The sequence below is a fragment of the Cajanus cajan genome, chromosome 6 (genome assembly GCF_000230855.2).
Source record: "Cajanus cajan strain Asha chromosome 6, NIPB_CcT2T_4, whole genome shotgun sequence".
NCBI lineage: Eukaryota > Viridiplantae > Streptophyta > Magnoliopsida > Fabales > Fabaceae > Cajanus > Cajanus cajan.
Genome location: NC_138522.1, coordinates 50,247,934 through 50,273,758, shown reverse-complemented (window position 1 = coordinate 50,273,758; position 25,825 = coordinate 50,247,934). Strand labels below are relative to the sequence as shown.

The following is a 25,825-nucleotide window of genomic DNA, read 5'->3' as shown; positions in this document are numbered from 1 at the left end:
TACAAAACTATTTTAAAAGATATTTATATAACATGAAATCGAGTTAATATTGAATTTGGTGTTTCTACATGTAAATTGTTAAGAATACAAAACTATTTTAAAAGATATTTTATATAACAAATTTGAATTAATCCTGAATTTGGTGTTTCTACATTGTTAAGTTTTTGAATACTAATATTTTCTTAAGAGAACATTTTGTTAATCAAACTCATCATAGGAGGGAGGTTAGTCTAGCGCTTGGTTAGCCGATGAAAGTTGTAAGTCCAAAATGAGTGACAATAAACCATGCGGTGATCTTGTCAGGTCTAAGTCTTTAGTTTTAAAATGTCTAGATTAATAAATATGTTATCCAAAGGAAAATAAAAGTTTGATGAAAATTTAATTAATGAACAAAAAGAAGAAACTAATTCAACCATAATTCAACATGAATTAATAATTTCACAAATAGAATACCAAATTTCTAAATGAACTCTTCCTAAGTTAGACATGTCCTCCATGTACAAAACCTTGTGGAATGATATGTTTAGAACCAAATACATTGTTAAAAACGCAAGAAAAATAAGTTGAATTAAAATTGAACCATTAAACCATACCCTTGAATTCTAATTAAATAATTTCAAAACATATTAAAAATTATAGGACACATTCACACAAGATGTATCCAAGTAGCCATAAAACCTTTGTTCAAGCTAGGAATGGATACCCCTATGTTTGAAGCATTAAGAGATTACACGCCTATAAAACTTGAAAATCAAATATTGGCTATGCTTAAAACTAATTTACATCAAGGTTTAATCTACATAAATAATTACCTGAATTATTCAATAGCAATTAAAAGTTTCCATAACACTTCTAATAATATAATGTTAGACATAAAAATGTTGGAAGATGAATGGAACCAAAATTCATTTCCAATTACTACAGTATATAAAATATATTATAAGGTAACAAAAAATCAAGTAGCCTCTGGAGCATTGTTAATGTCTCTAAAAGATGAAACTATTTTACTTATAGTAAATCCATAAAAGACAAATACAACGAATCCTAAATTTTTAAGACATAATAAAATAACTAGTAGTTTAAAATAGAATCTTGAAAATCGTTTAACCCTTTAACCCCTATCATAATAGATGACATAACTTAATATAAATATGGAATAGTGGAAGTAACACTTGCTTCACTTAGGAGATTTATATCTTTTAAAACTCTTGTCTCATTTTTATCAACTTTTAAATTGGACAGAAGGTTTCTAGATCATTCTAATATTACAATACCTCAAAATATTTATTTAAAAGGTATTAAACAATACCTTATAGCCCCAATACCCGAATATGAATATGAAATTGCTAATGCTCATCATTCACCCACACAATCTGATTTACATCAAGATGAAAGTAATAATACTATAAAAAAAGTTTCAAATAAATAAAGATATACTAAGCCCTAACTTATAGATACTAAAAATAAAGAAAAAAATTTGGTTTTTTAAAACTTTCGGTCAAAAAGAGCTTAAAAATATATAGAAAAAATTATTATTCAAAATTATAAATAATACAGTAAAACACTTCATATTTTACATGGTTTGAAAAAAATTGTTTAAAATAGTTACAAATAAATGTTTTAGGCTCAGCAAAAAAATTTGGAAAACATTTGGTGAAGAAAACACAAGATTAATACCCCTTTAGAAAAGGCTAAATTTCATAGTATACAAAATAAAGTTGTTACTTCTCTTTTTAAAATGATAGGTAAAAAAATAGGTTCAAATCACTAAATAGTTATTAAAGATATTTAGAATATTCATAGTCAATTAAATTATACTAATCAACTACTTCATCAAGTAGCCAATAAAGTAATTTATTAAATATTAAATACAAAAGAACCCCTTAAATAAGATTTAACAAGATTTTTTGGCTAAACCAATAAATTTACAGATAAAGAATATAAAGAATTTAAATTGGGAAATAAATTTTAAAGTATATTAGATGAAATCAATAAAAAATAGATAAACTAAAAATAAGCAAGGTAAATAGCATCCAAAATATACACCTAGAAGAACTAGGCAAAATTTTTGAAGATTTTGACAATCAAACTTAAGATGAAATATTAAAATTACATGGAAAATATTTTCAACCTCCTTTAAATACACCATCATCTATAATTTTTTTATAAAGACCTATCCTACCTAATATTCAATTTAAAGAGTGAAATTTAGAAAGATCGTATATTTTTAATGATAATAGAATTACAAAATAGAATATTGATGATATGATAAACTATCAATTCCTTAAAAAAAACTAATGAAATGGTCATGATTGACTCAACTTATAGAATTAAAAATTTAGAAGAAAAAATTGTTAAGTTACTAACTGTCAATTTTATTGGAGCATTAAAAAGAATAGTGAGATAATTATTTAACTCAAGAGTAAAACTATTTTATCACAACTTTTGTAAAAAAGAAATTGTCAACAAATCCTTATAATGGTTGGAACTTTAATAATAAACCCTAAATCTAAAACTTTAATAATAACAATAATTCATATTTTTACGAGAGATCTAAATATTTTTATAATATCAAATCTTAGGAGATTTTAGGTGATACCTCGATAATTTTATGCTTATGATTATAAAAAGATAAATCATTAAAAAAACTTTTGAAAAAAAAAGGTTTATAACATGATTCCCTCTTGATTTTGCTAATAAGGTAAAAAAAAAAAACCTAAGAGAAATAATAGCTCAAAATTACCTTGATTTTTGCATGAATTAACCCATAACAAAATTATTTCTACTACTGAAAACACCACTTAAAAAAGTTGTAATAACATCAAATTGGAAAACCAGATAAAACATAATAGAGAAAGTGGAACAAAATAATTAGGTAGCTTTTGCAATCAATATGATTATAAAAAATTAACTCCTCCTTCTCATGTTAAAAGAAAAATTAAAAATAAAGATCTCTTTAAAAAAATTATCAAAAATTCCATCACATTTTCGGATGAAACATGCAATCAACCATCAGTGGAAACAATTTATAACATTGTAGACTATTATGAAATATTTGCAAAAAAATTTATTTATATACGTTGTGTGACATGTTCAACCACTGACATATTCACTCAATATTTTCATCGGGTTAATGATCGATATGAGTTTTAAAATACTAATTCAAAACTAATATTTTAACATTTTGATAAAAAAAATTTCTCTTATTTTCATATGTTGCATCATCGCATTATGTCCCTGACACGTCACATTTATCATATTATTTGTCATGCCGTCTGTTAGCGCCACATAAATAAAAAGTTGTTAGATTTGTAATAGATTAAAACTGTGTAATTATGATATTTGATGGATAAAAATTATGTAATTAAAAATAAAGAAATTAAAATCACATAATTCTAATACTTAAAGAATCGTAATGTAAATTTAATTTTGTTTAATAATTATGATATTATTCCAAAAGTAAATATAAATATTTGGTCAATTAAGATAATTATTTTATTTTTTTATAATTTAAATTATTTAATAACACTGAATTAAATTAAGAATAGTTATAAATTTGACCCATAATTGATCCATTTAAGTCCTTTGGGCTTGCTTCAAAGTCACTGTGAAACAACTTATTAAGACGATACAATAACCTCCTTGTCTACCTTAATCTATTATTTCGTCCTTGTATTCATTCACCTTGATTACTGCAATTGACGATTGAAATTCTGAACAAATGATTTTTTTTTATTGGGCTGTATTAAATTTCATATTTGATTTTAAAAACCTATCCAAATTCAATCCAAAACGAACTCATATATATGAGTATACATTTTTATTTATAAATTTTATGATGCCGTTCATCATGTTTATATTTTTACATGTTGTATATTTTTTAAGTTATCGCATAACATACATTTATTCATGAAAATTATAATTAATTAAACATATTTCTTTAAATTATCTGATCTTGACACAAATATAAATATAAAGTTCTGTATATTTAATTTTAAGAATAAATATATTTAGATAGTGACTTATATATACAATTAACTATATAATAACTTATAAATGAGATGAATGAAATTAATTTTATTATATTTTCCATTTTATTTAATATTTTTAAAAGAGAAAAAAATGACAAAGCTAAAATTTGCTTCAATATAAATTATGTTAAAACTCAAATATGTTTTAAGTTTTAACAAATATTAATCTGTCTTATTTTAGTTCATGTAATCTTTTTTTTGTCTTTCACTTTTAGATCCTTTACGTTTTCTTAGTGTATTTCTTTTAAGTCCATCTCACTAACTCTAATTAGTTTAATGTTAAAATAGGTAATAAGATATAAAATATTAATTAAAATAATTAAGATAACAATTTTTTTTTTTTTTTGAAAAAATAAGTTAAATTCCATCCTTAAATTCGACTACATTTGATAGTGCAACACATTATAAAATTTATTGTCTATTCTCCCTCGTTATAATTATTGTCTGGCTCGGTTTTAGTGATTAGTAATGATAGAAAATGAAGTCCAACCCTTGAGATCCTTCTTTGAGCCTTCCAAGCCTACAACATTTGCTTCTCTATGATTTTATGGTAAAGCACCATGATCATGAGAAAGCAATCAACCATGTGCACAAAAAAAGAAAGAGCACCAATAATATTTTCCTTTGTCCTATGCAGGTAGTTAAGTTAAAATAATAGCAAGTTTGTTTTTTGTAGTTAGCTTTTTTTTTTTTTTTTTTCAAAAGTGAATAATAAAAAATTACTTCTCTACTGAATGGTATCAACAACCATGTGACAGAAAATAAGAGATGGAGAAACAAAAGAAACTAACTAATAGTTATAAAAACAAACTATTGGAAACTAATTACCTAACAATTATTTCATTGTTCTGTTAAAAAAAACAATTATTTCATTATCAATATTGACATAGATGAGAAAGAAAACTAAACTATTAAATCTTGCATAAAAAACCGAACAACTTTAAAGCTTATTCTCCATAATCCATAAATCTAAGAAATGATCAAAATATTAATGGTTACAATTTACAAAACTATTTCGAGTCATTCAAAGAATAATAAATGAAAGACTATTAATTGACCTCGTAACTAACAAAACAAATACATTCTCATTAGAAAAAATAAAATGTATTTGCAATTTCAAGATGTTATCGTATGCTTGTTCGGGGGAGTCTAGGAATCAAAAGTAAAAAGTGTTCTTACCGGAAATCTGCTGTAGAGCTGATCCGTCAGGTAAGATCGGTGAACCTCATTCGCTGGTACGCTTGATGCTCCAAGATGAGGGTGGTACCTGCAAAAGAGACTCTGATGCTAAAGTTAGGGTTTGTATGAGTCATAGTCTCGTATAAGTAATGCACGTACCTTGGAGTGAATTAGGGTTGCTTTGGGCTCTGGGCCTGAGATAAGATATGGTGGCGGATCTCGTCTGGGGCGAGATCTTCGGTAATCAGTGATTAGATAATGGATATCGTATGGGCGAGATTCTCGGGAATCAGTTGTGATTCACCTGAATGTCGAGCTGACGTCGTACGACGCGTGCCCGAGATCATCTTGCACTGTGATGCCGAGCTTGGAGCTCGGCTTCGCGGTACGGTCAGTACACTAGCCCCCCGAGCTTCAAAGACCGTAGGTCGAGGAGTTAAGACTGAGCTCGCCAGGGGGAAGTGACCCTTCACGTATGTCCGCCTGTCAAGATGCCACGCGTGCAGAAGTCGTTTCGTATTTCGAAACGCGAGGTCGGCGCGTTAGTGGTCATGACGGTTATGCAATGATGGCTTCCTCTATCATAATGGGTCTCATTTAATGCGTGGTCAGGCGTGTCCCTTGGGTGACACGTGTCGTGACCGTTTTGAAATCCTGGGGGAGAGTTTTTTCTTTTCTCTCACTCGCGCCTCCTTGCCTTTTTCACTTGGCTCTTTTCCATTCTTGTGGCTTCTTGTGCACGCCGTTTCTCTCGTTTTCGTCCATCTTCCGCCTCCGCTTAAGTCACCGTTTCCGGTAACCCCTTCGTTGTTAGGGTTAATTTCTGAGGGAGAGTACCAGGTGCTTCCTTTCTACAGTCTTCTTTTTCCTTATTCCCCGACCTTCTTCGAGTCTTTCTCGTCTTTTCCATGGCTGGGGGAAGTGGTGTCGGTCCTTCTGCGCCTTCTCGGGGCAAGGCGCGTGGTAAGGTGGCGGCTACCGGGAAGGCCGCCGCCGAAAAGAGGGCAGACCCGCCTCCGTTTGAGGACTTGGAGCTAGGCATTCCTGGGTACGCCTGGGTTAAGCGTGAGATGGCTAAGGTCGGGAGCGTGTTCAAATCGTTTTTAGAGGTCAACGCGGTTTGGAGAACACGCAGAATTTGTGACCCCTCTATTTCTCGGATGATTCGGCTGGAGCCTTGTCCGGCTGGTGAGGGCGTGTACATGGGGAGCCCTACCGACCCTCCTCATTTCTATGTTTACCAGTGTTTTTTCAGAGACTTGGGTGTCCGTCTTCCTTTCACTCAGTTTGAGTGTGATTTTCTGAATTATGTCAACGTGGCTCCTAGCCAGCTACATCCCAACAGTTGGGGTTTCTTAAGGGCGTTTCAAGTCTTGTGTGTGGTTCTAGGGATAGAGGTGTCCCTTCGGGTCTTTCTCCACTTCTATCAGTTGAAGGCGGGTGCTCCGCCTTATGGCGTTCTTTCTTTGAACGGGGGTAGAGATGGGGGTTTATTCAGCCTTTACTCCCAGTCTTACAAGAATTACAGGCAGGGATTCTTCCGGGTTGCGCTTGTCGGCGTCGACCCTCTGGAGGATGAGGTGTTCCACTTCGGCGGTTTGCCAAGATTTCCTTTTTATTGGTGCCCCGACCCGTCCGGGTTTCACGGGGTGGACCCTTCGCAGCTGACGGCTCTAGAGGCAGCCGCCATTGAGGGTCTTAAGGCACTTCTCCGGCCGCTGGACTGTAAACTCATCCTGTCGCTCGAGAATTCGGCACATAGGGAAAGGGGCTTGGAGAGTGAGTATTTTACACCTTGGTATTTTGTTGAGGTTTGTGTAGTCTTTCTTTGCTGACGTGCCTTATTTTCTGTCTGTAGGCGTTATAGGAAAAGACTTGTGGCTCAAGCTGAAGCCCCGCTTCGACGTGACCGAGCTCGGGGTTTCCAAGCCTCTAGAGGATGAGGTTTCCCCTCTGAAAGTCAACCGAAAACGAAAGAGGGGTGGGGGAGAGATCGGGGGGACCTCGGCCCCTCATGAGACAGGGGAGGTTGCTTCCCAGGTTGTAGAAGTTGGGGTGGTGGACCTTTCTGGGAGTCCGCGGTCGGAGGGGGTCAATCGTGTGGCTGTCGAAGAGGTGGCGCCGGCTGTTGAGTCAGTCGTTCAACCCGGTGAGGTGCCGGCTCGAGCTATTGGGCGGGTTGCCGCGATGAGTATTTTTCTTTTCTTAGTCTTGTTTCTATTTTCGTCATTTTTGACTTGAGGTTGTTGTCCATAAGCGGGGGATGTTGCCGGGGAAGTGATCCGGGGTGCAGTACCTGTTGCTCCTGTTGGCGAGGTAAGCCGTTGGCCCTTCTGTGGTATTTGGCGTTCTACCCTTCTGTATACTTTTGTTCTTAGAATAGTGCTCTTGCTTTTCGCAGGCGGGGAGTGGCACTGGGGTATCTGCGCCTTCTTCTGCCGAGGTTCGTAGGGAGGGATCGAGCTCCGGGCTCCCTACCCCTGGTCCGGGCCCCAGGCCGATGCGGTCGTACCTTGCGTATCGCTATGCGCAAGAGGGCGCGCCCATGCGGCTGGAGCACTTGAGTGCGTCGGAGGAGGTCGACTCTCTGTGGAGCGCCGCGGTGACTCCGGAGAAGTTCTTTTCGAGGGGGTTATTGAGCACGGCTGATCAGGTAATGATCAAGTCGGTCGGGCCAGTGGGAAGTTTTGATGCCGCCCAGATCTTTCTTCAGCGAGGAACGACCATTATGGATTACTGGAAACACAAGTGGTCGAGGCAGCAGGAGAACATGGCGAGGCTGAAAAGCCTTGTTCAGTCTCTGAAAGATGAGAATAAAGTCCTGAAGGGGGAGAATGGGGTTCTGACTGCTGCCCTCGGTGAGGCGAAGATGCAGGGAGCCGAGCTGCAGGAGCTGGTTACCTCGTCCCGGGACGAGATGATGTCTTCTCGGGAGCAGGTTCGCTCTCTAGAAGATGAAGTCGCATTTTTGAGGGGCGAGCTGGTGTCGGTAACCGAGGAGCGTCTCCGCGACGAGGTTATTATTGGCAGCAAAGAGCAGGAGATTGCTGCCCAGAGAGTAGACCTGTCGTCGCTGGAGGCCGAGAAGGCGGCATTGCAGAGGAGACTTGAGGAGGTCGAGCGCTCCATCGTGGTGGAGCATAAGAGGGGCTTCCTCAAGGCTGCTCGCCAGGCCAGACTCCTTGCACCAGGATTCGACTTCTCCGGTATGCATGTGGAGAAGGTCGTTCGCTTCGGGAAGCTGGTCCGGAAGGACAACATTGAGGATAGTTCCAGCGATAATGCCTCTGTGTAGGCTAATTTTGTAATCATAATTTATTTCAGCTTTGAACTCAAGTGTTGAATCCTGGGAATTTTGCTTGTATATATATATATATATATATATATTTGTTACGTAAAGGTTTACATTTTACTGTAATGAGGCCGAGGTTCGGACTCGACCTTAGATTTTCGTGAAGGTTCAAACTTGACCTTAATAAATCGAGGTTCGGACTCGACCTTAGATTTTCGTGAAAATTCACATTTGACCTTAATAAACCGAGGTTCAGACTTGACCTTAGATTTTCGTGAAGGTTTAAACTTGACCTTAATAAATCGAGGTTCAGACTTGACCTTAGATTTTCGTGAAGGTTCAAACTTGACCTTAATAAACCGAGGTTCGGACTCGACCTTAGATTTTCATGAAGGTTCAAACTTGACCTTAATAAATCGAGGTTCGGACTCGACCTTAGATTTTCGTGAAGGTTCAAACTTGACCTTAATAAACCGAGGTTCGGACTCGACCTTAGATTTTCGTGAAGGTTCAAACTTGACCTTAATAAACCGAGGTTCAGACTCGACCTTCATTTGAGGTTAGGCGTAAAATGATGCGAAAAAGATGTAAGTTGAATGGAATGAGTCATTTTATTGATTATGTAAATGTGCCTCGTTAAAAACCCTCTCAGTCAAAACCCATCTTTCTATTTTTTGGAATAAAAGATTGAGGCGGGAAAAGAGTGCACAGCTCCTTCATACAAGGTTCAACTATAATAAAACTTGAGATGCGTAGCATTCCAAGTTCGCGGTATAGGTTTTTCGCTGAGCTCCTCTAGTCGGTAGGCCCCATTCTCCAGGTCTTCTGTAACTCGGAACGGGCCATCCCAAGTGGGTGCGAGCTTCCCATCTGTCGTGTTTTTCCGTGCTTCGCCTAGCAACTGCCATACCAAGTCGCTTGCTCGGAAAGATCGAGGTTTTACTCGGGTGTTATATCGTCGGGATGCTCGGAGCTTGCAGGCTTCCTCGTGGATTCGAGCTTTGTCTCTAAGCTCGTCCACTAGATCGAGGTCGGCCGCCAGTTCTCGGGCATTCTGCTCGTTGTTGAAGACTTGGCGTCTGTGGGATGCTTCGCCGACTTCTACCGGGATCATTGCGTCGGCTCCGTAGGTCAGCCGGTAGGGCGTCTCTTGCGTGGTTGACTGAGGGGTGCAATGATACGCCCAGAGGATGCTGGGGAGTTCCTCGGGCCACTGCCCTTTGGCGGTTCGCAGTCGCTTTTTAAGCTCCCGGAGGATGATTTTGTTGGTAGCTTCAGCCTGACCGTTGGTCTGGGGTGTTCCACCGAGGTCGCAATGTGTTTGATCCCGAGTTCGCGGAGGAAGTCCTCGAAATCCTGTGCAATGAACTGTCTGCCATTGTCAGTGACGAGGGCGTGAAGAATTCCGAACTTGCAAATGATATTTTTCCAGGTGAACTTCTGCACGTTCTCGGTGGTGATCTTGGCGAGTGGGCATGCCTCGATCCATTTGGTGAAGTAATCGATTGCTACCAAGAGGAACTTTAGTTGGCCCTTCGCGGGGGGGAATGGCCCGAGGATGTCCATTCCCCACTGGGAGAAAGGCCATGCCGACATCATGTGATGGAGAGTTTCAGGCGGCTGTCGGTGTACGTTGCCGAATTACTGACATTCCTTGCATTTTTGGACGTGGGCTTGGCAGTCCGACTTCAGGGTGGGCCAGTAGTACCCAGCTCGAAGTACTCTGGTCGCCATTGAGCGCGCGCCGGAGTGCATGCCGCATATCCCCTAGTGAACTTCCCTGATGACATAGGCTGCCTGAGACGCCGTCAGGCATTTGAGCAGTGGAGAGGAAATGCCACGCTTGAATAACTCATCCCCAATAATGATGAACTTGGCTGATCTCATCTTTATTTTTCGAGCTTCGTCTTTATCCTCGGGCAGGACTCCTTCTTTCAAGTAACTCCAGATGCCTGCCATCCATCCCAGGTCTTCATTGTCGCTGACGCCGACGATTTTGTCGTCTAGACTGGGCGAGTGCAAGGTTTCCTGGATGATGGTCCGGTGCTGCCCGGGTCTTTTGGTGTTGGCAAGCTTCGATAGGAGGTCTGCTCGGGCGTTCTGCTCTCGCGGCACGTTTTTTATGGTGAATTCGTCGAAGGATGAGATCTGGCGGGACGCAGTGTGAAAGTACCGCTGCAGCATAGTATCCTTTGCCTGGTACGTCCCACTAAGCTGCTCCACCATGAGTTTTGAGTCGCTGTTGAAACTCACTCTCCGAGCTCCGAGGTCGCGAGCTAGCCTCAGGCCTGCAAGAAGTGCCTCATACTCCGCCTGGTTATTAGTCACCTTGAAGCCGAACTTGAGGGATTGCTCCAAGGCGACTTGGTTTGGCCCTTTTAGGATGATACCTGCATCACCACCTTTGGAGTTGGAGGACCCGTCAACATGCAAAGTCCATACCTGGGGTTCCTCGGTGTCGCCACCTGCCCGAAACGGGCTTTCGGCATTCGCGATGGATGGTTGGACTCTTTTATTTGTTTAAAAATATGGATTGCTAGAATGACTTATTCTCAAACTGAGACCTTGTCAAACGAGCAATTTTATTAAAAGGCTCACCAATCCATGTTAATCCCAAGCGGGACCCTCCATGGATTAGCGGTTTTCATAAGAAGGAAGGGTTCATGGAGTCGCCACCAATGTTTTACTCAAAACATTGGAAAAAGAAGTTTAAGGCAATCGATTCAAAAATCGACTTCGGCCATGACAACCAGAGTCGGGTAAGGGAGTCGGTTACGCGTGGGGAAGGTGTTAGCACCCCACAGCGCCCCTTTCGGGTTCCCTATGACAGATTATTTCTAAAAATAATAGTGCGAAATTACTAAATTACCCCTATTTATTCTAAACAATTATAACTTAACTATCTACATGATGACAGTTAAATATACACACAGAAAGCAGTAAAAGGAAGGTCTTAAGAAGAAACCTTTGAAGCGTGCTTTTATATTCAAGTAAAACTGGGAAGCTTTTTGGCGTTTCCTCGCTCTACAAGCCCGCTCGCTCCCTCCTAGAAAATTTTAACTATGGAAATCCGGAGGATTTCCCTTCGACTCAGTTCGAGACTCAAGCAAAAAGCTCAGAACTCGAGAACTTTGTCGGATCAACTCTCCGAGTGATTTCTAGGCAGAGCACTGCTCAAAAAAACCCAGAATACTCAAGAAGAGGGTTAAAACTCAGTGTAAAAGTGTTGAATGACGTCCAAATGACGTCTTATTTATAGGGAACAGGCGCAATACGGGCCCTGGAGTCAATACGGCCCGTATTGAGTTTTTGAACTACAATACAGCCGTATTGAGTTCAGTGCGGCCGTATTGAAGTTCAAGAAACCTCAATACAGCCGTATTGAGTTCAGTGCGGCCGTATTGAAGTTCAAGAAACCTCAATACGGCCGTATTGAGTTCAGTGCGGCCGTATTGTAGTTCAAAATGTTCAATACGGCCGTACTGAACTTTTGGGAGGCCGTATTGGGCTTCATTCCCTCCACTTCCTTATTTTGAGCTATTACAAGACCTCTACACCTACAGAGAATCCTCCTAGGGCCTTCCATGAGTCCTTCTGGCTGACTTTCCTTCAGTCCTCAAGAGTCTTCAAGCTTTATTTCCGACCCGGACAATTTTAGGGGTCTGCACTCGGCAGTAGTTGGCGTGAGCTCGGCTATGAAGTCGGCTAAGCATTGGGCCTTCAGGGGTCCGCGACTTTCGTATTGGATGCCGAACTCGGATAGTTCTACTGACCAGGCGATCATGCGTCTGGCGAGTTCGGGCTTTCGCATGATTTGCTTGATGGGATAATCAGTTTTGACTACCACCTGGTGGCTCTGGAAGTAAGGTCGGAGCCGCCGGGCCGCGGTGACAAGCGCCAATGCCAGTTTTTCGATCATTTGGTATCTTCTTTCCGTGTCCTGGAGAACTCGGCTGATGAAGTAGATAGGTATCTGTACCTTTTGGTGCTCTTGTACGATGACTGCACTGATGGCATTTTCGGCTACTGCCAGGTAGAGGAGGAGGTCGGTGTTGTGATCCGGCCTCTGTAGGATCGGTGGGGTTGTGAGAAAAGATTTGAAGCTTTGGAAAGCCTCTTCGCACTGATCTGTCCACAGGAAACCCGTTGGTTTTTTTAACAGGGTGAAGATTGGTCCTGCCTTCTCCGCGAGTTTGGGGATGAATCGGGACAATGATACTAACTGTCCGGCTAGGCGTTGGACCTCTTTCACCGTTTGTGGGCTCTGCATCTGGATGATGGATTTACATTTCTCGGGGTTGGCCTCGATCCCTCTGCTCGTAATCATGAAGCCAAGGAATTTACCTCCTTGGACATCGAAGACGCACTTCTCCGGATTGAGGCGCATGTTATGCTTCCTGACCTGGGCGAATACTTCGGCGAGGTCGGTAGCGTGGTCTATTGCCGAGGTGGTTTTGACTACCACGTCGTCGACATAAACTTCCATATTTCTCCCGATCTGTTGATGGAAAACCTTATCCATCAGTCGCTGGTAGGTTGCTCCTGCGTTTTTGAGGCCGAAAGGCATCACTCGGTAGCAGTAGTTAGCGTGGTTGGTGATGAAGGATGTATGTACTTCATCAGGTGGGTACATCATTATCTGGTTGTAACCCGAGTAGGCGTCGAGGAAACTGAGGAGGGCGTGCCCGGAGGCTCCGTCGACTAACCTGTCAATGCTCGGCAAGGGGTATGAGTCCTTGGGGCATGCTTTGTTTAGGTCGGTATAGTCGACGCACGTACGCCACTTCCCCGAGTTCTTCTTTACCAGGACCACATTTGCCAGCCACGTGGTGTACCTGACTTCACGGATGAAGCCGGCGTTGAGTAGTTTCTGTGTTTCGGCGACGATGGCTTCCCGTCTTTCACCGCCGACCTTCCTCTTCCTCTGGGCGACTGGTTTTGCCTCCTTGTGTATCGCTAGCCTGTGGCAGATGAAATCTGCATCTATGCCTGGCATGTCAGCGCTGGACCAGGCGAAGAGGTCGGCGTTTTTGAGGATTTCTGTTTCGAGCTATTGCCGCAACTCTAGGGTCAACTGTTTGCTGATCTTCGTGGTTTGCCCGGGGAGTTTCCCGATCTGGAGGTCATCGAGCTCGTCAACGGGTGTGAGCCGCAGTGGTGGTGTTGCTCTTGCATTGTTCACCGAGTGGGGCAACTTTTAGGCTTTCAGTATAGCATTGTTGTGCCACCTTTTGGTTTGCTTTGACGGAGATAATCTTCCCATCATGTCCTGAGAACTTCATGGTGAGGTACGGGGTAGACACCACCGCTCCGAGGTGATTCAAGGTTGGCCTGCCGATGATGATGTTGTAGGAGGTGTCGGCTTCCACGAGGAGGTACCGAACCATGACCCGCCTTGAATCCGGAGGTGCTCCGAAAGTGGTTAGTAAGTCCACGTATCCCCGGGTGTGAACGCTCCTTCCTGCAAAACCGACTAGGGGTTCTGTGTGAGGTTGTATGAGAGAGTGGGGAATGTCTAACCTAAGGAACGTTGGCCAATATAGGATGTCGGCCGAGCTCCCTTGGTCGACCAGGGTCTTGTGAACCTCCCAATTAGCTAACGCCACGACTATAACCATGGGATCATCCTGGTTGGGGTTGACCCCGGCATAGTCGTCGTCGGTGAAAGTGATCGTCGGCGAGCTCTGATGTGAAGCAGAGGTAGTGAAGTGTACGCGGTTGACGTTGTGCAGGTGTTTTTTCCGGGCCAAGCTGCTGGCGCCCCCTCCTGCGAAACCTCCTGCGATTGTACTGACTACTCCCCGTAAGGGAGTTGATTCTGCTTCCTGGTTTACCTCGCCTCGCATTGCTCCGCCGGGGTTGAGTTGAGAGCCGGAGGGGTGATCAGAGTGTTGCCGCTGGGGTTGAGCGCGAACCCTCTTGTTTTCCGCGCGCAGAGCTGCTAGGTCAACTTCGTTAGTGGTTCGTATTGCGGCCAGGTCGGCTTCGTGCTTGGCACGCATGTTGCGCAGGTCAATGTCATGTTGCTGGCGCATCTGTTCGACTTGGTCGATCAGCCTTTTCAAGGTTGCAGCGTCGTTGTCCATGGTGACTGAGTGTTCAACGTCCTTTGTTGCACGTCTGTTGTGGCTTCTGGTGAATACCATACGGATGGCCGATAAGAGCTGTCTCGATCGGCCCCACGGTGGGCGCCAAATGTTCTTACCGGAAATCTGCTGTAGAGCTGATCTGCCAGGTAAGATCGGTAAACCTCCTTCGCTGGTACGCTTGATGCTCCAAGATGGGGGTGGTACCTGCAAAAGAGACTCCAATGCTAAAGTTAGGGTTTGTATGAGTCATAGTCTCGTATAAGTAATGCACGTACCTTGGAGTGAATTAGGGTTGCTTTGGGCTCTAGGCCTGAGATAAGATATGGTGGCGGATCTCGTCTGGGGCGAGATCTTCGGTAATCAGTAATTAGATAATGGATCTCGTATGGGCGAGATTCTCGGGAATCAATTGTGATTCACCTGAATGCCGAGCTGACGTCGTACGACGCGTGCCCGAGATCATCTTGCACTATGATGCCGAGCTTGGAGCTCGACTTCGCGGTACGGTCAGTACAAAAAGTATTATTGGGTAAGACTTGAGAGTTAGAAAATTGTATTGTGTAGAAAAAAATCCACTTAGAAACGAAGAATAACTAAATAGTTCAATTTTTAGAGAATTCACTTACTGTAAGCCATGTGCACAAAAAAAAAACAGTAATAACAGACAAATATAGAGAACAGTGTGAAACAATAAAAAAAAGGGGAGAAATGAAGAAAAAAAAAAGAAACCTATCCATTAATCAAATCGCCAAAAGCACATATCAAATAACTCTATAAAAAAACGTATATCAGTAGAAAATGAACATAAATTATAAAACTAGATAAGCTAATAAGTGATTAGATGAAAAATCCTATTTAACTTGATAAATACATTAAACAAAAAAAGTTTGAGAATTTATCGATATGGGTGAATAATGAATGAGAGAATGCAAAAGGGGATCAACACTGTATGAGAAGAATAGAAGAGAGTTAGAGACATGAAGAGATCCTTTATATTAAAATGTAACTATAAAAAGAGTGGGTGGTTATAAAATTAAGATAGAACAACTTTTTTCACATTCATTCCACCTTTTCCTCTCCATTACAATTGTAGTAGTTAAGTAGCATGAAAATCTGGCTTACAAAGATATTAAACATCCTTGCTTCTACATGAAAGGAAAAAAAAAATACAAATACAAATATATTATGTACAAAATAAAATGAGTGAAATAATCGGGTGAACTATTAAGGAATGAAAAAATATACACCAAAGAATGTTACCTTTGTAATATTTTTAAAGAAGCATAAAGAAACAATCATTAGTTGCGAGAATGTTTGGAGAACTGGTCCAATGTGAAAGTAAAAAATGGATGTGGTCTGCCTCAAGAATATGGGTGGCAAATATTAGACATGAAGAAAAGAAGGGGGAAACAGGGAGGTTAATAGAAAGTGGAAGGTTGTGTGATCACACTTTCACAGACATGTGAGAAGAAAAAAGTCTGAAACTAGGAGTGTGGAAGAAGGAAGTAAGAAAAGTGCAATGACCAAACTATAATAGTAAAAAAAATTACAAAGGATATTAAATTAGATAAAAATGTTATTAGTTTACCAAGATGAAGAACACACATTTAATAATGAATATAATGGTCTTAAATTTGTGGAAACCAAAATCAAATGTTCCTTGTTATTGACAAGGTAGTTTATATGATTTACTTTTAATTTATTTAATATATTATGAACAATATATTTTATTACATTTGATTTTATTCTTACTTTTGTATTTTAAATTTTTTTAATATTGCACTTTTTAAAAAAATATATTTTACTTAGACATTTATAATGCATTTTTAATACCTTACATATGAATTTAATAATGTTATTCGATTGTAATATAATTAAATATAATTTTTTAATACCATATATCTAAATTTAATAATTTTAATCCATTATAATATAATTAAATATAATTTTTATACTAAGATCGTAAGTACTTTGTCTTTACATAACTTTATATACTTTTATTTTCAAGTATTTTTGTTTCTAGGTCTATTTTCTAGCAACTTTAAATAATACATATTTCTCTGTGTTCAAGTTATTACATTATTATAACAAAAAAAAAATTGATTAAATCAAAATATTTTTGTGCAAGTTAATAATTTAGGCGTTATTTGTCAAGTATATATAAGACAGTTGTTGTTGGTACATATTAATGTGGTATATATATATTATACTAGAGGAGGTGAGGATAACATTTATGAGATATTTTGGTTTAAAATTCCGGAAAACCCACCTCACCTCACTTTCTCTTTTTTCTGTCACTCGCCCTTTCTGTTTTTTCTCTCTATCGCAGAAAAAAAGGGGGGAAAAAGGAAAAGCAAATAAAATAGAGAAAAACCCTAATCTTGTCGTCCCGTCGTGAAACAACCTCTACTTCCAAATCGGGTTCCATAGGAACGGTTTTATGGCCTCAATAGAGTGAAGCGAGGTGAGTGGCGCTATTCTGTGGAAGATCAGGACCAAGAGACGGAACCAACAATGGCGTCTACGGATAAAGAATTGGAAGAGAAGCTTCTCGAAGCCGGTAACAAGCTCCTAGATCCTCCCTCGTCGCTCGAGGAACTCCTCCCACTCCTAGACGTAATACCGCCTTTTCTTTTTCCTTTTTTCCCTTCAAATATTATTTTAACCGCTTTTTTTTTGTTTTTATTTTTATTTTTATTTTATTTGATGCGTGTTAGTGCATGTTATTTCTTTTTTTATTTAATCCGTGACATATCAATAGGCGGAGTGGAGCCCGGGAATCGCAATCTCGCGGCTCAAATTGTCTGGTTGTGACGTTTTCGTGAGGTTTCGGTAGAAAAAAGGAGGAGTACTTGAAACCTTTGATGCCATATTGTTATTCTACGGCCTCAATTGGTCTGGACACGATGTTATAGTTTGAACCTCTATAGGAAAGTGTGCTAACAGCAACACAAACTCACACATAATCTTTGATAGGTGTTATAGCGTTTATCTCAAGTTACGATAGACTTCCTTAGATTGTTTTTCGGTGTGCTAGACATCCCAGGCAATATAATCGTATTATGTGCTATTTCCTCTGCTGCACCCCTTAAATTTATGGGGTTTGATTTCGTAAGTGGAGATTAATATGCCGGAATTCATTATAGTCAATATCAATCTTCTTGTGTTTGATTAGGGATGCATGAAATAGGCGATGGAACTGAATAAAATAGAATTAGGTCCTGAAATAGGTTTTGTTCAGCTTTTTATCATTTGTTAGAATTATTGATCTGTGTACTCAAGAAATGCCATTCGAATAGGAAATGCCTGGTATTGCACTCAGGATTGAGTTGGCCGGTGGATAGAACTTAGAATTAGAAGTATATAATATACTCGGAGGAAGAGGTGAACATGTTATGTAAATGTAACCTATTTAGAGAAGGCATTTTGGTACTGCAATGATTGTAGAACACCATGTACTTCCTCATGTTTGAAAAATCGGATAGTTATAACATTGTTATATCACTGATGTCTATGTGATTCATATTCAATTCTGTGATTAGATATTTGCAATGGTGAGGAAAACATAAATAACATTACCAAGCCCCTCAATTGGGAGAACTGGATAATTTTTTATTTCCCGAAATAAGCTATTGAAATTAAGTTTTCATGTGATTGATTGGATTATCTATCTATTTTCCCTTTGCTACAAATCCTAATTTTAAGTCATTTAAAAGAGCCATATTCTGGAACATTTTTTTTTATTTTTAATTTCGGGGCAGATGGGATAATTTGAATTTTCTTTCATATTAGTTAGTTATATTTTAAGACAAAGACTCAATGCTAGTGGATTATGTGTATTCAAACATCAGGGTAGTGGCAAGTCAAAAATAAAATTTGTGTTGAATTATATTGTTTTTTTTTTTTTTTATTTAAATAAGGATTTTGTATATTCTACTGTGGGCAAAAAAATCAAAAAAATAAATTGTTGGGTAAAGTATTGAACATTTTGTGATTTTACATATTATTTTTTCCTTTGCAATGCAGCGAGTTGAGAGTTGCCTATCAAGGGTTGATCAGTCACCTCCTGACTCTATGCAAAATGCACTCTCTCCATCATTGAAAGCATTGATTGCTGCCAAACTTTTAAGGCACACAGATGATGATGTCAAAGTTGCAGTTGCCTCTTGCATTAGTGAAATAACAAGAATCACTGCACCTGAAGCTCCTTATGATGATGATCAAATGAAGGTGTGAACAATTTTTTCTACTACAATTTGAATGGACTTGACTATTATCATGCTCCTCACAAAAGGCATCAGTAAATCAATTGAATGTCATCGTTGACATTTCGTGCAGGAGGTCTTCCAATTGATAGTATCTTCATTTGAAAATCTACATGATGAGGCAAGCCGATCATATGCAAAGAGGACCTCAATTCTTGAAACTGTTGCAAAAGTCAGATCATGTGTGGTAATGCTGGACCTTGAATGTGATGCCCTGATTTTGGAGATGTTTCAGCATTTCTTGAAAACAATAAGGTAAGTTTATAGTACTGATTTGGACAAGTTCAACATCATCATGGCTTCAAATACTATGATGTTTATAATTTATTTAAACATAATTTGATTATTCTGATCTTTAACTACTATGTCTGAACTATCTTAAATTCTTAATGTGTTTCTAACTTGTGTAATTACTGATTACTTTCTTCCATAAAATTTTACCCTCTGATGCATGAATACATTAAAATTCTGTATGTATCCATATTGTACCTGTAGCATATACTGATACATGTATTTTTGGCTGCCCTTGTATTACAACGTGACTGGCTTTATCTTCAACCCTTGTGTACATTTTTCCTTTGGATAATGAATGAATCAATATTGTAACTTGAATTGAGCTTTTTTATTTAAATTTGACTACAGTTATGCCTTTTCAGTAATTTCTGCACGTGATTACAGACCAACAAAAGTATGATGAAGCAAAAAATCAGGGTTAATATCAGCTATACAAAGATAAAATAAAGAAATCAAGAAAAATCAAAGTGAATAAAATGTAGGCAATATTATATATATATATATATATATATATTTGTGTGTGTGTGTATATTTTTTTGCTTAATATATATTGCCACATCTGTATCCTGATTTTTTTTAAAATTGATGTATTTATGTATTATATTGAACCCAGTACTCATACTTGTACCTGTGCAACATAGTTTTTACACATATGAAACTGTGTTTTTTTAAGACAGTTGGAAACACTTAATGTTGGGGCATGGTTCTAACCAGCTGCATTTGAAAATTTCAGGGGACATCATCCAGAACTTGTTTTTACATCCATGGAAACAATTATGACCCTTGTTCTAGAAGAAAGTGAAGATATATCCATAGACTTGCTGTCTCCACTCCTGGCCAGCATTAAGAAAGACAATGAGGTTGGAGTTTGACAGTTTCAATTTCATTTTTTTAGTAGATTACATTTTAAGCTTGACCCTTGGTTTTGTTGTTCAAATATTACCTGTCTTGATGTTGATAATCATTGTGATCTAGGAAGTTTCTCCAATTGCCCAAAAATTGGGGGAGAGGGTCCTTGAAAGTTGTGCAACCAAGCTTAAACCCTACTTGGTTCAAGCAGTGAAATCTTTGGGTTTATCTCTAGATGATTATAGTGCGGTACTTGCTTCAATATGCCAAGATATGTCTGATGACTTGGAGAAAAATGATACATGTGTTACTAGTGAGCATGTGGTAAGTTTTCCGCAGGTCTTTTGCCAATTAATATTTGAAACATTTCCGGATGAGAAAATTCATGAAATTTTCTTTTGGCCATTTTGATTTTTGACATCTTTCAGGAAGATAAGAGTGAGTCAGCAAAACAATCTCTTGAAGAGTCAACACATGTATGCACTCACTTCTATGCTTCCGATTTTTTTATGTGTCTTGAAGTTCTAGATATTTATTATCTTCCAGAATTGAAAACTGAAACATGTCGGTTCTGGTTTGATCAGGTCGATAAAAAGGATTCAAGGGAGGTTACATCTTCTCAACAAGATAATCCTGATGCGAATACATCTCCAAAGTCGGTCATGAGCAATGGTGTTGCATGTGTTGGAGAAGATAATGCTTTAGCTGATTCCAAGTCCATCAAAAAGAAAGAGGAAGGTCATGAGGTGCTTAATGATGTGAATACTGTAAAAGTTGACAATAGTCAGCAAAAGCCAGAACAGGCTTCCAAGAGACGACGAAAGAAAACAAGCTCTTCGACAAAATTGGCAAAACCTTCCAAGGTTCAAGTTGCTGCTAAGGAGAAAGAAGCTGAGAAAATGGTCGACTATGAAAGCAACAGTAAGAAAGTTCCCAGTTCCCCTCCTGAGGACCATTCTGTTGAAGCAGCAGGACCTTCACAGAATGACAAAGAAATTGATGATAAGATTTCATCACCAAAGGCATGCAATGATGAATCTGAAATTGTTCCTTCTCCACCAAGGGAGAGCCTGTATGAAGAAAATAATTTGAAGAGAGTTGGACGGGCAAAAAAGAAAGATGGCCCTGTAAAAGAAGAGACTGCCGAGGATGTTTCAAAGGTGTCGGGAGGAGTTGGTGATTCTGAAGCCAAACCTGCCCGGAGGTCAGCGAAAAAGGCCCTTGTTCAAAACTCTGATGTGAAAAAAAATAGTGTGGTAGATTCAGTAAAAAAAGGAAGCGGTGCTACAAATGATGCAGATGCTAAAAAACATTCAGCCAAGAAATTAGATGAAAACAAAAAGGGCAGTTGCGGATCCTCTTCAAGACAGGTAGATAACAAGAAAAAGGGAGCGCGGGGGAAAGCTAATTCTGAAACAGATGTAGCAAAATCATCTGCTATAGATGTAGACAAGGTATGATTTTGTGCTTTATATAGTGCTTTCCTCTTTGTTGCTGTATATTACCATTATTGTGACGTGATTTTATCCTGTTTTGTTCTTTTTAAAAAATAATTCATTAGAGGAATCATTGTTAATTTTGTAGGAAATGGTTTCTTCTCCAAGATCTGGTACAAAATCAACTAAAGATGAAAATTCAGAGGAGATTCCCAAGACAAATGTGAAAAGGAAACGCACTTCTGGAAAAGATAATGTATACATTCTGTTCATTCTGAAATTTTAAATTATAATGTTGAAGCTTCAAAGATATATTTGTTAGGGTACTTTCCCTTTGGGAAAATCCTTTCTGTAGCTATGTCTTGCTAATTCCAGCACTTCCATTTTCTTCTCGCACTGATGGCTAATTATCTGGCTGCTGTATCAGGAGTCTGATATGAAGGAATATGGTGAAAACCTTGTTGGTTTGCGGGTCAAAGTTTGGTGGCCTAAGGATCGGGAGTAAGTACTTAGCATAACTTCAATTTTTACTTGCTGTCACTGGAAATTTTGGTTAACATGATTTTTTTACCTCTTAATCTGGAGTGATGTTGATTTGTGTTAATCATATTTGCATTATGTATATTACAATTACATTACTACATGTATCTTTGTTAAACCTTTTTGTTGAAGTTATGATGATCTTGATGGTTTGAATTCAAGATTTCCCTTATTGGGTTATTTTTATTTATTTATTTTTTTGTTAATTCATTTTGATAGTTTATATGTTAACTGTGCCTTATCATAATTACACAAATTACTTCTTATTAATTGTAATAGGTACCTTATATATAAATTAATTTGAGAAAGCTTTAATGTGAAATAGCTGGAGAGAATATATACTTGAATTAAACTAGGGTGTATGGGCTTTTGAGTTCACTCGCATCACATACTTATGATCAGTTTGCATGTTAATTTTGATGCAATAGATATTTATTTTATATTTTTCACTGACATAATCTTTACAGGTTTTACAAAGGTGCTATTCATTCTTTTGATTCTGCCAAAAAAAAGCACAAGGTGATTTGATAGTTTATTAAGTCATCTCTCTACCTGCCATCACTGATAAAAAAATCTTGTATGCTTTGCCCATTTAAACATCTTCATTAACAATTTAATGGAAGGTCTAGATGGCATATTATTTTAGGGATACATTTGGATTGGCAAAAAATTTAATATACTAGTATGTCCCATTTGTTTGAGCTTTTTTTGAAGGGAAAAAATGCTTTTTAAATGAAAAATGTGATTTTTAAATTGAAAAAAGTCAAATGTTTAACATTATTAGTGCTTTTCTCTAGAAAGAATAGAATGTGAAAAAAAAGGTATTTCATAAAAGCATTTTTTCTAAGTTTATCCAAATGAACCCTCTGTTTTATCTTCTCACACCTGTTATCTATTTTAGGTCTTGTATGATGATGGTGATCAAGAAATATTAAATCTTATGAAAGAAAAATGGAAAGTCATTGAAGCTGACTCAGATGCCGATGGGGTTGGTCTATGCCTTGTACTTTTTATACTAAATTTTCTCTGCATCCAAATTAATGGCAATTTTTTCTATTGACAGGAAGAAGAAAGTGATCGAGCAAGCCTTGATGCTTCCACTGACATGTATGTGTTGCATATATTGATGGTTTTTTTTATAGATAAATCTTTTGGCTGTATTATCCTAATTTTTAATGGATGTTTTTATGGGGTGTGCATATATTGTGATATTGCCCTATTGCAGAAACTCTATCTGTTGTGTGTTGTTGCTTGTTACTGATTTCTTCGATACATTGTTTGAAAGAAAGCAACATGAGATATGTGACCCCAAAACCTGAGCCTATTGCTTTTTTCAATGTGATTTGTGAATGATCGGTGCCTTGATTTGGAGCGTATGATTTGTCCTATTATGTCCATGTCCTTTAGTTATTGATGCTGTTGGAAATCCAGTGCATGAAATTGATAAATTGTATTGAGTGCTAAAAGAAATATTTTAACTGGCGTATAACTATATATAGATGGAAAAGTGCCAAATTGTAAAACATGGCTATTTGTATTCCTCCTGAAGCAATAGGACTATGTGCTGCATTGGAAAATGGAGATTGAATTTTTTCAATTAAGAACATGTTAGTAGATTGTTTCATGTTTTCCCTTTGTTTCGAAGGATTCAAATGGGCATGTCTTGTTTATTGCAGTACTTTGTGATTTTCTTTGATGCTGTGACGTAGATGGTGTGGTTTCCAGCTGTTTTTTTGTTTGGTCTTATTTACATTGCATTGTTCTTTGGTTCTATTCAGGGCACCAAAGAAGAAAGGGAAAACTAGTGCTGGAGAATCAACCAAGCAAGGAAAAATGGATGGTCCTTCCAGAAGGTTGGTGCATATCAATAAATCTATTTCAGTGCCACCCCTTGTTTGATATCTAATTTTTTACTTCAATTTCTAGCAGTGGAGCAGCAGCAGCATCCAGTAGATCAAAGGGTGTATCCATGAAGTCTAACCAGAAGTCCAAAGATGGCAACAAATCCAAAGATTCCAAGACCAATACCAAATCAGAGGAAGAAGTTAGTAGAAAATCTAAGGACAGCACTCCTAAAAGTGGTAGCAGTAAATCTATTGTTGCTGCTAAAAAAATGAGTAATAAGTCCAAGAACATTGATACTTCCAAGTCAGACGAATCAAAGGATGATGACACTAGCACGCCAAAACCCTCTGCGAAGTCTAAGCAAGAAACTGCTAAAAGTGGAAAATCCAAGCTAGAAACCCCAAAGACTGCCATTTCCAAAGGAAAACCTCCCAAAAGTGGTGGAAAGACTGATGTTAATGGTACTGGCAAGGTGAAATCTGGTTTAATGAAGAGAAAAGATCCCGAGAATGATAACTCCGATGTTTCAGCAGATGTAGAAGAGGTCAAGGGCAAGACTTCAGGTTCATCAAAGGCAAAAGGAAGTGAGGCCAAGAGTGGAAAGAAGCGTCGGAGAAGCTAGAAGTGGGTATTTATTCTTGCTGTTTATTCCTCTTAACTGCGTGCTTGTCTTCTGCATGTCAGTTCTTACGCACAGCAATTAATTTTTTCTTCCTATGGCTGGAGTAATCAAAAGAATTTAAGCCCTGTATCGCGTAGCTGTTCATCGTTTGTGGTAATTATCTTCTTGTTGCTAGCATGGTTATAGTTAGGTTAGTTTAGTTGTAGTATGGGTTAGTATCATCTCCATTGTTTCTAGAGTCTAGACTAGATGGATGTCTTTTGAAGGCAACACCTGAAAATATTTGGCTAGCAACCTTCATTTAAAGAATGCTTTTTTGGCACTCCCTGATGTTACTAAGTACTACCCAATTAACGTTTTTGCGTTGCTCAGTGCTGAGCTGTGGTTGTTGTTTTGTTGAGACAATACCTACAAGCATAATTGACGTGCTGGAATGGAAGCTATTCAAGTTGGTCTGTTGGGAGACACTAAGTGGAACGTAATCTTTGTACGGTTTATTTGGTTTCCATTAGCCAGTGCATGAATCCACAAACATCCTGCGTTGGATATGAACATCACTACCAAACTAAGCTGGAAAATTTGTACTGTACTGAAGAGTTAAAATATCCCTTCAGACGCATGTGGCTAAATTTATTGATATTTCTAAGATATCGCGTTATGAGAAAATCATTGTTTTCAATAATTGATATTTCACATTGACCCATACTTATAACCTCGATTTCGTTCCACTGTTAACATGAGAGCTTAATAGCTCAGTAGGGGAAATGCTTGCATTTTTCACGTTTTTGTCGAGTATCTTTAAAGAACATTTTTGTGTTCAACAATCAGGTTGTTAGCTATATAAAGGGTTCGAGAATATGGTTTGTGTTGGGCAACTGAAACACATGGAGGAATGCGTGTTGTTCTTTTCATCTTTTCTTGATGATTAATCTAATCAGTAAAGGCTCGTGATTTTTGGAAACAAATATCTTCCGTGATTTCATCTAAATTTCATTAAATTCTACATGTTGAAACAGTGAAAACAGTTTTCTAAAATGTTTTGTGCCACTGACGATGTTTAAATATCCCCATTCTTGTTACAGACAATTGCTAGTGGTGGTTTTACCTTTTCATAATTTGTTGGTTGTTAGAACTCCAAATCTTCAGCTGCCTTTGATCGTTTATTTCTAAAAATATAATTTAACAAGTTGAAGATTAGAACAACCACTACTTTTATTTTCTCTCATCTTATTGGTGATAATTGTTTATTAGTCTTTTCTTCTCTTTTCATTGGTCAAACGTTACTGCAAAGTGAAGTTACATGTTGTGTACCTTTACAAGAGGTCAAAAACCCAATTGAAGATATGGGTCATGCAAAAGTGACTTTGCTTTTGTCCTGTTGCT

General features: G+C 38.3%; 2 protein-coding genes across 3 annotated transcripts; one reads left to right on the top strand and one right to left on the bottom strand.

The window, feature by feature from the left end:
* Positions 1–10,269: 10,269 nt before the first annotated feature.
* On the bottom strand, positions 10,270–14,648 carry LOC145958742 (uncharacterized). The gene is made up of 4 exons (XM_083076266.1): positions 14,088–14,648; positions 13,307–13,552; positions 12,253–13,000; positions 10,270–10,892 (listed from the first exon to the last, which is right to left on the bottom strand). Exons 1-4 carry the CDS (start codon positions 14,646–14,648, stop codon positions 10,270–10,272), a joined length of 2,178 nt encoding a protein of 725 aa, XP_082932392.1.
* Positions 14,649–16,832: 2,184 nt separating this feature from the next.
* Positions 16,833–24,909, top strand: LOC109817090 (sister chromatid cohesion protein PDS5 homolog C). Of its 2 annotated transcripts, none has more exons than XM_020382283.3 (14): positions 16,833–17,207; positions 18,618–18,821; positions 18,930–19,111; positions 19,884–20,010; positions 20,126–20,323; positions 20,428–20,475; positions 20,584–21,453; positions 21,584–21,691; positions 21,863–21,936; positions 22,443–22,494; positions 22,877–22,963; positions 23,039–23,082; positions 23,754–23,828; positions 23,902–24,909. In XM_020382283.3, exons 1-14 carry the CDS (start codon positions 17,106–17,108, stop codon positions 24,440–24,442), a joined length of 2,712 nt encoding a protein of 903 aa, XP_020237872.2. In that variant the 5' UTR covers positions 16,833–17,105; the 3' UTR covers positions 24,443–24,909. The 2 variants fall into 2 exon arrangements, with proteins under 2 accessions (XP_020237872.2, XP_020237873.2); XM_020382284.3 differs by having other exon boundaries at positions 16,834–17,207; positions 23,905–24,909.
* Positions 24,910–25,825: the final 916 nt, after the last annotated feature.

Bases quoted from the DNA above. Each gene is read 5' to 3' on its own strand.
- LOC145958742 (XM_083076266.1), bottom strand. From the start codon at position 14,648: ATGGTATTCACCAGAAGCCACAACAGACGTGCAACAAAGGACGTTGAA. The intron at 13,001-13,306 runs GTAAAGAAGAAC...TTCCATCAACAG, and splicing joins GGCTGGCAAATGTGGTCCTG to ATCGGGAGAAATATGGAAGT. The intron at 10,893-12,252 runs GCATCCAATACG...GTGGTGATGCAG, and splicing joins AGTAGAACTATCCGAGTTCG to GTATCATCCTAAAAGGGCCA.
- LOC109817090 (XM_020382283.3), top strand. From the start codon at position 17,106: ATGGCGTCTACGGATAAAGAATTGGAAGAGAAGCTTCTCGAAGCCGGT. The intron at 21,937-22,442 runs GTAAGTACTTAG...TAATCTTTACAG, and splicing joins TGGTGGCCTAAGGATCGGGA to GTTTTACAAAGGTGCTATTC. The intron at 23,083-23,753 runs GTATGTGTTGCA...GGTTCTATTCAG, and splicing joins CTTGATGCTTCCACTGACAT to GGCACCAAAGAAGAAAGGGA.